We start from the raw sequence: 12,017 nt of genomic DNA on the forward strand, positions 1-12,017 counted from the left end.
AAAATGACAGATCATTTCACTAGGTAAGACTCTTCTTTCTCGGCTGGGATCGTTTAGAGCCATTTGAAGCTGCATTTAAACTGCATTTTGGAAGTTCAAACTTGGGGGCACCATAGAAGTTCACTATATGGAGAAAATTCCTGAAATGTTTTCCTCAAGAAACATAATTTCTGATTGACTGAAGAAAGAAAGACATGAACATCTTGGATGACAAGGGGGTGAGTAAATTATCTGTAAATTTTTGTTCTGGAATTGGACTTCTGCTTTAAATGAACTAGTGAAATTGAAAACATGCAATATTTGAGAAGCCACGGATTTGGAATGACCAACTTCTCTTGCAGTGACTGAAAAGGTCATCCCTTTGGCCTTCATCTGGGTAGGGTTGCACCAGCCATTCGTGAGTTCTTACTTAAATTAGAATGTTAAGTCCACGTTAGAGGCTTAGTAACTACTAGCTAGTTTGTAACTAAATCTATACATTATTTGGTTGCACCAGTTGTTCTTAAGTCAGGACGTAGCATCGTAATGCGTAGTCGCAAAATATGACATTTACCCTAAATCATCCAATAGAAACCTTCAAATACACAAGCAGAATTTGTGTAAAAGCTATGAATTTTAATTTATCCTTCATTTTAACTTCTTTTGTCTCACGTATACTAATGGTAAAAACAAGTTTTCATTAAAAACGATGCATTAATAACATTAGTCTATATGTAAGCTGCTTTTATATGTAAATAACATTCAGAAACTGTAATTGAAATAAACAAGGATCAATAAATACAGAAAGATTAAAAAAAAAACATAAGAAATGCCGTCTATTTATTATTTTATCTGACGTGCGCAACACTTACCGAAGCACACAGAGTCACGCTGTAGATGGGGTGTTGAAGACGCACTAAAAATGAAACTATGTACGTTTATTCACATATTGTTCTCTTTCTTAATATGTACATGAGTGTATATGTCAGCAGCATCATATGTGACCCTGGATCACAAAACCAGTCATAAGGGTCATTTTTTTCTAAATTGAGATGTATGCATCATATGAAAGCTGAATAAATAAGCTTTCCATTGATGTATGGTTTGTTAGGATAGGACAATATTTGGTCGAAATACAACTATTTAAAAATCAGGAATCTGAGGGTGCAAAAAAATCTAAATATTGAGAAAATCACCTTTAAAGTTCTTCAAATAGTGTTCTTAACAATGTATATGACTAATCAAAAATTAAGTTTTCATACGTTTACAGTAGGAATTTTACAAAATATCTTTATGGAACATGATCTTTACTTAATTTCCTAATGATTTTTGCCATAAAAGAAAAATCAATAATTTTGACCCATACAATGTGTTTTTGGCTATTGCTACAAATAAACCCCAGCGACTTAAGACTGGTTTTGTGGTCCAGGGTCACATATATGCCTAAATGATTGAAGGTTGTCGGGTAAAAGAAGAGCGTATTGATGCAGTTCACTCATAACTCCTGATCGGACGCTTCCGTAAATATTTAGTTTCTATATATAGAGTTGCACTTCAACTAAGTGTAATGGTGCAATGAAAAAATATTTAGTAGTGCGTAAGTTGTAACTTAGTGCCCATTTACGTCAAAACTAGGCTAAATTATAACTTACATACAGCTTGTGCAACCGGCCCCTGGACAACCTCCTGTCGCAGGGTTTCAGTGACCTTAGAGTGGCCCGCCATCTTGCAGTCTCAGTAAAAATTAGAGGAATGCTGCCTCATATAAGTAAAGAAATTAGCACCAGGTGCCAGATTAACACCAATAACTTGGAGGTCTCTGTAAAGTGTTCTCTAGTTTTTTTCAAATATCTCATTTAGGTTTATACTGTGCTTCAGAATACAATTAATTTAAGAAATATGCTTAAAAAACTGCCCATCTACTCCTGTTAGGAAAACTTCAAACAGGACTAAGCAGTGTCCTTGAAATTTAGGAAATTATAGGTTGTTCTTTAATTTTGATATCCACTGTATATTGTCCTCAAATATGCTTAATATTTGCAGAATAACCCTAACCCTCCTCATTACATACACTTTCTTGGTCTTATTTGGTATTACGTGACTTTTTTTTTGTGTTTTTTTTTAATTGAGCATGGATGCTTTACATTGATAATATGTTACAGTAAAGACATTTTTAATGGTACCAGTAGGTTTCCACAGAAGTATGAAGTAGCATAACTGTTTTGAACATTGATAATAATAAGGAATGTTTCTTGAGCAGCAAATCAGCATATTAGAATGATTTCTGAAGGATCATGTGACAATGAAGACTGGAATATTGATGCTGAAAATTCAGCTTTGCCTCACAGGAATAAATTACATTTGCAAATATATTACAATAGAAAATAGTTATTTTAAATCGCAATAATATTTCACAATATTACTGTTTTTACTGTAATTGTGGTCAAATAAATGCATCCTCGGTCAGCATAAGAGACTTATTTGAAAACTAATACAAATTAAATGTCAAAACCAATATTTAAATTTTTATTTAGCGGAAATGTTTTTGCAATCGAATTTTATATAAATATGTGAATTTTTCTTTATGGTCATGGTGAACTGTGTCCGCTAGGTCTAGGTATTGACACAGATTTCATGATTCAGTTTTATTCCAAATCACAAGGTTTTGATTTGATTCTAATCTCAATTTAATTCAACGTAACATCAGTTAGTTTGCAAAAACAAGTCCAAAATTTTTAATTCAGTTCCTGTTTCAATTGCAATTTAAATTGCACACAAGACCTTTATCAAATTTATCTGTTTTAAATTTTTCATATCAAAATTAACATAGCACAAAGTTGATTGTGATTATGAGATGGCATGTGCACTATAAAAAAGGTTTAGCCACGTTTTGTTCGTGCATCAAAAGAAAACAAAAATTATGTATAACACACACACACACATATACACGTAGCAAACCATTGACACGCACATACTTACTCTGCTCAGTTCTGTGACCACTTAAATCTCAGCCACACTGAAATCTGACAACATCTGTAACTCTTTTCTATAACAGATTCCTTTGCTTGTGACCTTTTTTGACTTTGTAAGACTTTAAAAGTGTGTGTGTGTGTGTTGTAGTGCCTAAAAGCATTTTAACGCTAATTCTGGACTGTGGACACGCTAAAATACTCTTTCATTCATGTCTAAATGGTGAAATTAAATCACACAAGCATGCAACATGTACACACACACACTCGCACAAAACAGTGTGTAGTAACTGATGGGAGCTTAATAAAGGTTTTAAAGCTGTATTATTCACAGAGTGGGTAGGGACATTTCAATCAGCTTGGTAGACACGGTTATTATCACAGTATTTCAGGCACAGATGTGTGTGTGTCATAATTACTAATGCTGCTATTCCTGTATTCTAATACTTAGTGGGTGTGTGAGTCATCAACTCTGCTCTCTGTATTCTTGTACCTTATTTAGCAAGCCCACATTAGCAACACTTGTGTCAACCGAGTGTGTCGCTGATTGTACATACTGAGTACTGATTGCGTTTCTTATGTGTTTCCTTAAAGGCAGCGTTAAGGCAAAAATAAAATTGTCATCATTTACTCACCGATAGGTGACAGATGTCTCATTTTTGGGTGAACTACTGTGGTTTGATTGGCTCATCTGACATGTGTGTCCTTGTGTGTGTGTGCGTGTTTTTTTTTGTTTTTTTTTTGTTTTTTTTTCAGGCCTTGAAGACACTGAGTATGACCCTAATATGCTCAGTGACCCACGGTGGCCATGTGGAAAACACAAAAGAGTGCTCATCTTTGCCTCATACATGGTGAGACATGCAGTGTATATGTAAGGGATAATGCAAGGGACTTGTATGGCTTAGCATAATGTAAATTATGTCTCTGAAGTATGTAATAGAAAACCCATGAAAGGTTTACATCATTTAAAACATCTGCATTGATTTATACATATTTTGAACTATGGGGGTGTCATAATTTCAATTTCATCAGATTTCAATTCTTCTTATTGCTAGAAAAGCAGTAAAGATTTACATTGCTTCTCTTGTTGCCCTCCGACTGAAAATTGCAACCAAAAGCCACACAATGTCATCGTAGTATCAGTACTTTATTTTCTGAGTTGTGTTGTGGTAGAAATAGCAACGGGTAGCGCCAGTAGCTCACCAAGTGCAACCATTTGACATCACTGAAATAATGGCACCCCCCCATAGTCCAAAATGTGTATAAAAAATCTTTCATGGGTTTTCTACTACATATTTCAGTAAAGACATCATTTATGTTATATTAATCGATAAAAGTCTTAATAAACAGGGTTCCCTTTAAATCATACCACATAACACAGCTGCTTAGCCATTTACCTTTTCACAGATGTATGTTTGTGTTTTGGGATGTTTAATGCAGCCCAGTTTGGTCTTGTTTCTTGTTTTTGGACATTAATTTACCCATCAGACATGTATGTAGGGATGAATGGATATCTGTGTGATTAAGCCTCTATGCTGAAAGCAGGGTGGTCTGATCTACAGACACGGAAAAACATAACTTATCCAGCTGACGTCATTACTGACCACTGGATAATATTGCTTATACACATGTACACTGTACATTTTTTTTTTTCTTGCTTAATATCTTACAAATGTAAATTCTCAGTATTTACTGTCAGTCTGTCTTTCTCTCGCCGTGGTTCTCTTACAGACAACAGTAATAGAGTATGTCAAACCGTCGGATCTGAAGAAGGATATGAATGAGACTTTTAAGGAAAAATTCCCCCACATCAAACTCACACTAAGCAAAATCAGAAGGTACATGCATATTTTAAACATACAGGAAGATTCATCAGAATATGGTCATATTGTTATTATGTATGCAATAAGATGTATGTCAAAAAACAGCTTTAACCCTTATGAAAACGAACTGAATAAAATACAAAGTTATATTTTAAAAGTACTTGAAATTACATTTGTGCACAATGTTCTTCTTTTGTCATCATCAGTTTGAAGAGAGAAATACGTTCAGTAGGAGAGGAGTCTTCCATGCAGCCGGTCACTATAGCCATGGCATTTGTGTACTTTGAGAAGTTGGTCCTACAGGGGCGTCTCAACAAGCAAAACAGGAAGCTGGTGGCGGCCGCGTGCCTCCTACTCGCCGCCAAGATCAGCAGCGACCTGAAGAAACAAGAGGTCAAACAACTGATTGATGTGAGTGATGCTCCCACACACACTTTCCAGTTCACTACCATTTAAAAGTTTGGAGTCAGAAAGATTAGTCTCTTATTTGCACCAAGGCTGCATTTATTTAATAAAATACAGTAAAAACAGTAATATTCTGAAATACTCTTACAGTTTAAAATAACTGTTTTGTATTTGTATATATGTTAGAATGTAATTTATTTCAGTGATGCAAAGGTAATTTTTCAGCATCATTACTCCAGTCTTCAATGTCACATGATACTTCAGAGATCATTCTAATTGGTTGATGTTTTGAAATTTACATATGTTGATTATTTATATTTGTGTCAGGTTAATGCTCTATCTATTTAAAGTTGAGTTCAAAAGTTTGCATCGCCCTTTCAGAATCAAACATAAGAGGGATCATGCAAAATGCATGTTTTTGTTTATTTAGTACTGACCTGAATAAGATATTTCACATAAAAGATGTTTACATATAGTCCACAAGAGAAAATAATAGTTGAATTTATAAAAAAGACACGGTTCAAAAGTTCATGATCCACAGCTGTTTTTTGTTTGTTTGTTTTTATTGTATTGTGATAGTTGTTCATGAGTCCCTTGTTTGTCCTGAACAGTTCAACTGCCTGCTGTTCTTCAGAAAAATATTTCAGGTCCCACAAATTTTTCAATTATTTCCCAGCATTTTTGTGTGTTTGAACCCTTTCCAACGACTGTATAATTTTGAAATCCATCATTTCACACTGAGGACAACTGAGGGACTCATATGCAACTATTACAGAAGGTTCAAACACTCACTGATGCTCCAGAAAGGAAAAGCAATGCATGGGGGGACTTTTGAACAGAATGGAAATGTGTACATTTTTCCTATTTTGCCTAAATATCATATTTTATCATTTCGTACTGCCCTTCAGAGGCTACGAAGATGTTTCCCAGAAGACAAAATAAGTTAAATTTACCCTGATCCTTAAATTCAAAAAGTTTTCACCCCCAGCTCTCAATGCATCCTGTTTCCTTCTGGAGCAGCACAGTATTAAGAATCAAGTGTATGTAAACTTTTGAACAGCATCATTTTTATAAGTTAAACTTTTATTTTAACTTGTGGACTATATGCAAACAACTTTTTTGTGAAAAATCTTATTCAGGTCAGTACTAAATAAACAATAACATGCATTTTGTGTGATCCCTCTTATTTTGGTAAAAAAAATTAACATTTTTAAGGATTCTGCAAGGGGATGCAAACTTTTGACCTCAACTGTATATCTAATGTATATCTATCTGTTTTTTCTCTGCCCCCAGAAACTGGAGGAGAGGTTTCGGATTAGCCGTCGGGAGCTGATTGCTTTCGAGTTTACTATTTTGGTGGCTCTGGAAATGGCACTTTACCTACCGGAGAGTAAAGTCATGCCCCACTACCGCAGACTGGTGCAGCAGAGCTGACATGGGTAAAGCGGAGGGCTCAGGGCCGTCGTGAATATGCAGATGAGATGAGTAAAGCAGCCGAAAGTGTGGGACTCTGCGTTCCCGCCACTGCAGTTTGAGGTATCAGAGCGAATACACATCAACGCAAAGCTCTAAGGAAGAACTGACTTTCCAAATGATGCTTTTTATAGCAATCTGGCCAGCGGCATTTTTTTTTTTTCATGGCTGTCTGTTTTTGTGACCACCATGGGAATACTGCTGAGGAAAACAGCACAGATCTTCTTTTATTGAAAACAGAAGGTTTAAACACTCAACCGACAAGGGAAGAGTTTAACTCCTGCTCCTTCACTTGTGTAAAATGTACAAGTGCGCATGCATGTTTTTAACATTCCGTATCTATTTACCAAAAAAAGTTTTTATTTAATTTAGACCTCTCTTTTTGTATAGAACAACCTACCATTCACTGTAACACTAAAGCACTTTAAAACAAAAAAACAAAACAAAAAAAAAAACTTTTTTTTATGTAAATCTTATGCAATAATACTATAGTCATTAGCACAGATTACATAATATATATGCACTTACTTTAGTAGCATACTCAAAGTGTTCTTGAGTGACTGACTAAACCTTAGTATTCAAACGTAATATGTTAATTGTCCTTGGCTTGATTTTACTGTGAAGAGTGCTCTATATTAGAGCTGATTTCCAGAAAAGCACATTTTCAGTGCTGCCAGGGTGTTCGCACTTTTTATAGAATAAAAAATTCCTTTCTTTTTAAATTCCACAGAAGAAAGTCATGATATACACTACCAGTCAAAAACAGTATGATTTAAATTTTTTTAAAGAAGTCTCTTCTGCTCACCAAGCCTGCATTTATTTGATCCAAATTACAGCAAAAACAGTAACAAGTTGAAATATTTTTACTATTTAAAATAACTGTTTTCTATTTAAATATATTTGAAAATGTTATTTATTTCTGTGATCAAAGCTATATTTTCAGCATCATTCTAATATATTGATTTGCTGCTCAAGAAACATTTATTATTATTATTATTATTATTATTATAGAAGGGAGGGGGGATTCTAGAAATTAATACTTCTATTTAGCAAGGATGTTTAAGTGATGATTAAGACATTTATAACATTACAAAAGATTGCTATTTCAAATAAATGCTATTCTTTTGAACTTTCTATTCATCAAAGAAACCTGAAATAATAAGAATAAATGTTTTTTGAGTAGCAAATAACAACGTTATTTCTAAAGGATCATGTGACTGGAGTAATGATGCTAAATATTCAGCTTTGAAATCACAGGAATAAGTTACATTTTAAAATAGACTGAAATAGAAAAGAGTTATTTTAAATAGGACAAATATTTCAAAATTTTTACTGTCTTTGCTGTACTTTAGATCAAATTAATACACGCTTGGTGAGCAGAAGAAACTTATTTTTAAAAAAACATTACTTACTGTTCAAAAACTTTTGACAGGTAGTGTGAACGTGTAAAAGATCGCAGATATATTTAGGTGAACTATTCTTTTTAGACGTCATCATGGTATTAATATATATTCACTTTCATGCAAAAGTATATGAAATGTATACTTGTGTATTCAATAAGGTTGCATTAAATTGATCAAAATGACAGTGAAGACATTTATAATCTTATAAATGATCTCTATTTCAAATAAACACTGCTCATTTGTGATCATGAAAAAGCAGATGATAATAAAAAATGTTTGCTGAGTATATTAAAATTATACCTGAAGGATCATGTCACACTGAAGCTTGGAGTAATGATGCTAAAAATTCAGCTTTTCATTACAGGAATAAATTACAATAGAAAACGGTTATTTTAAATTCTAATATTTCAATTCTAATATGACTGCTTTTACTGTATTTTTAATCAATTACATGCAGCCTTGGTGAGAACACATATATGCTATTTTCACTGTTTATTCGTTAATTACTATAAAATGTTACGTTCTGTCTCCATTTCTCATTAAGAACTAGTAGCGTGACCATGCGGTAGCATGCTCTATCATAATTTATCCAAAAGACTTCCCTTCTTCCAGCACCCACAATCTATGCAATATTTGAAATGCTTTTCATCCCATTAACTCACAAAACATCCCATTCCCATTTCAATTCATCCATGTCTGCTTCACTGCAGTGTTTTAGTGCAGACACTCTCTGTTAACGCTGTGTGAAAAGGTTGTGTTGTGTTTCAGCTGCCAGTTTGAGAACAGCTGCTTTGTCCTTTATAGACCGATATATTTTACCTACTGTAGTCTCAGTCAATACATCCTTCTATTTATTTACATGATGTGCTGATAATGTTGTCAACAAATATCTTATATTTTTATGATAGTATTCTTGAAATAAGACATTGTATTCCAGTATTGTACTGTTAAATCAGATGATGTGCTAAGAAAGCACTTCTGACACAGTATGTTAGAGCCGCCCTCTAGAGGAAGATATTTGCAATCACGTCAATAGAAAAGCATTAGAAAGTGGATTTTGCTACATAACAAGCATCCCATGTACTCAGGAGATATTTGTAAATCACGCATTGATTGGACATTTTTCCAAGCCTTGGTTTTATGTTTGAACAAACTGAAATGGCAGTAATGCATATAAAATACATTTTACACACGCTGAATTAAAGTGCCTAGGATTTTGTGTAATGAATCACTTGGTAAAGAGAGAAAAGGGAAGTAAAGTAATTCTGTTTAGTTTATTTACACTGTGATTTTTCTATAGCCTCCAATACTGTACTCCAAAGGAAAAACAGTAATTACATCAATAGAAAATGGTATTATTATCATTATGATTTGATATTTATTTTAACACTGAGTTATCTTCAAATCTGAGCATGGTTGAGCCAAACCTGTCACTGGACAGATCATATTCTAACAGACCCAATAATTTTGGCAAAATATTAATGTTTTATTTTTGTGTCTTCGTCAACAGTACCGCTGTGGTTTATTATTTATTAGGTCAGAGGTGAAGGATAGCAAATCCTCAAGAGAATAGGAAACGGAATTCACAACATAAATTTCCTCTGATCTCTTCTGTGGAGTTGAGCAGATTTAGCTAATCTTCCATTTATGAATTATGACAGGAAGGCTGGGAAGGACGCCAGCAGCAGATAAGGGATACGGCTGTATTGTAGAGCGATATTACTTATCCTACAACTTATCCTACTTATCCTACAAATATAACTTATTTCTGACTGATGTTCAGTACCTTGAGTACAGCTGTGCTTTCATGTGCTTTCTCCTTCTCTCTGTTCGTACCTGTAATTTTTTTTCTTCTATATTTACAGGTGACATTTAGTTTGTGTATAAAGAATATATTTGTATGTTAATTGTCATAACTGTTGAATTATCATGCACTTTCTCAAATATATTTTCTAAAATCACTGTACAAGTGAGTTATTTATTTCTGGACATTTTATTTCCACATTTACAAACACAAAGGATATGAAAAAAAAAGAGTAAAACCTGAACAAATTCATAACGAAACAAGTTGTTTCAGAGTAAAACTGTACTATGTTTTGTTCAGTTTTTTGAGTCTAAATAAACATGTTAGGATGGATATGCAAAACAATTGGACTGTTTAGGATATTGAACCGCGATAGCCATGATTCTTGGAAATACCCATTCCACAGTGGGGACTGCTTTGGTGTGGGATTTCCCTACCACAATGATTAATACAGGACACAAATCGCCTTTTCAGGATCACCTTTACTCTGGACACAAGCGAATTCCTCACATGTGTCAAGTTTGATGAGTCTAAACAGACAAATCAATAGAATATGTAATACAGTTGAAGTCAAAAGTTTACATACAGTACACCTTGCAGAATCTGCAAAATGTTAATTACATAAAAGATATTTACATATTGTCACACACGTGTTGGATGAACGCACTCGTACAAGGATAACAGTGAAATCCAAAAGTCTTTAATATAATCCACAATGAAGTTACAGGCAGGCAGCAAAACACGTGCACATAGACAAGACCGGACACAAAGCATAGAACTCAAACAATTTATAAAGGGTGGCTAATGATACACAAACAGGTGAAACGAGTAAACTAATCAGGACACAATGAGGGCAAGAAGAACCAAATATGGGCACAAAAGGGAGCAAACAAACATAAACAGTCCACAGGGGTGTGACATTACTCCCCCCCTCCCGGAAGGTGTGACCTCACGCCATAGAAGAAACAAAAACAAAGGAGTGGGCGTGGGATGGCAGCAGGAAGTCAGTGTAGGAGGAGGCTCTGGCAGAGGACGGACTCCCGGGAGGTGGACAACAAACAAAGTCCAGGGTGGTGACAATGGAGAGAGGAGCCAAGGAGGAGACAGAAGGGTCCAGGGTGGATCAGACGGAGGAAGGAGACAGAAGGGACCCGGAGCAGGAGGAGCCAGGCGAGACCCAGGCTGCCTGGAGGAGGAGCAATGGTGAAGGAAGGGCTGACGACTCCAGGGGGCCGACCGACAGCGGCGGAGAAAGTGGAGGTGGAGACGGAAAGCCTACAACTCAAGGCGTCACCAAGGATCCGGAGGGCCAAGGATATGAGTCCAAGGCTAAGGTTACTGAGGCGGAGCTGGAGGAAGGGAGGAGCCCAACGGAGCCAGTGGGATGGAGCGCCGAGGCACAGCCGGAGTCCTGAGGCGATGGCAGGACAACGACCGACCAAGGCGGAGCCGGAGGGATGAGGGAGCCCAGTGGAGCTGGTGGGCTGATGGGCGACAGTGGACACGAGGGAGCAAAGGAGCCGGGGCGGAGCTGCTGGATCGGAGGAGTGAGGCAGAGTCCAGGACTCGGAGGCTGGAGGCGGAAACGAAGGATCCTCTAGCCACGACGCTGATGGAGAATGGCAGATCCGCAGCGAGTCCACCGCACAGATGGTGGGCTGAGGGTGAGCAAAGGGCCTGCCAGGAGACAGAGGTGGCATGGCTGAGTGGATGATGCAAGGGAGGGAGGGTATATGGGGAATCCAGGCAGGCAGACAGATCAGGGCAGACAGAGGGTTCAGGATCAATTGACAATTCTGATGATGGTGGGATCAGGTCCATTAGTCCCAGTTCCAGTTTTAGCTCACCGTTCACCCTCAGCGGAGGTGCAGTGGGCAGGGCCTTCCTCTGCATCCTCGTGCTCCACTGAAAACTCCTCCGTCAAAAGCAATGTTGCCGGCTCTCGCACCTGGTCGGACATGATGGGCTCATGCTCCGAGGCGACCCTCAGCTCTGTCAGTCGTCTTGGCGATGGCTCGTCGGTCGCACTGGACCGCGGTGGGCTCAGGCAGATGCTCTACGCTGTGGGGTGATGTTGGGCTGGGCACTGGGTCAGAAGTGGGGCTGGTGTTGTAATCCGCAAAGTCCACGGTCATCGGCGATCCGCAGGACACCAGCACCC

At 36.8% G+C, this 12,017-nt stretch overlaps 1 protein-coding gene across 2 annotated transcripts in view; it reads left to right on the forward strand.

Annotated features, from left to right (window-relative positions):
- cables2b (Cdk5 and Abl enzyme substrate 2b) overlaps positions 1–6,814 on the forward strand; it is a 29,885-nt gene extending 23,071 nt beyond the window's left edge. For both annotated transcript variants that reach the window (XM_051096763.1, XM_051096764.1), the window contains exons 6-9: positions 3,705–3,799; positions 4,680–4,786; positions 4,978–5,182; positions 6,470–6,814. In XM_051096763.1, the coding sequence (XP_050952720.1) occupies positions 3,705–3,799; positions 4,680–4,786; positions 4,978–5,182; positions 6,470–6,610 (548 nt within the window). In that variant the 3' untranslated portion in view covers positions 6,611–6,814. The remainder of the gene's footprint in view (positions 1–3,704; positions 3,800–4,679; positions 4,787–4,977; positions 5,183–6,469) is intronic.
- The last annotated feature ends 5,203 nt before the right edge of the window (positions 6,815–12,017 follow it).

The sequence above is a fragment of the Labeo rohita genome, chromosome 23 (genome assembly GCF_022985175.1).
Source record: "Labeo rohita strain BAU-BD-2019 chromosome 23, IGBB_LRoh.1.0, whole genome shotgun sequence".
NCBI classification, from domain to species: domain Eukaryota; kingdom Metazoa; phylum Chordata; class Actinopteri; order Cypriniformes; family Cyprinidae; genus Labeo; species Labeo rohita.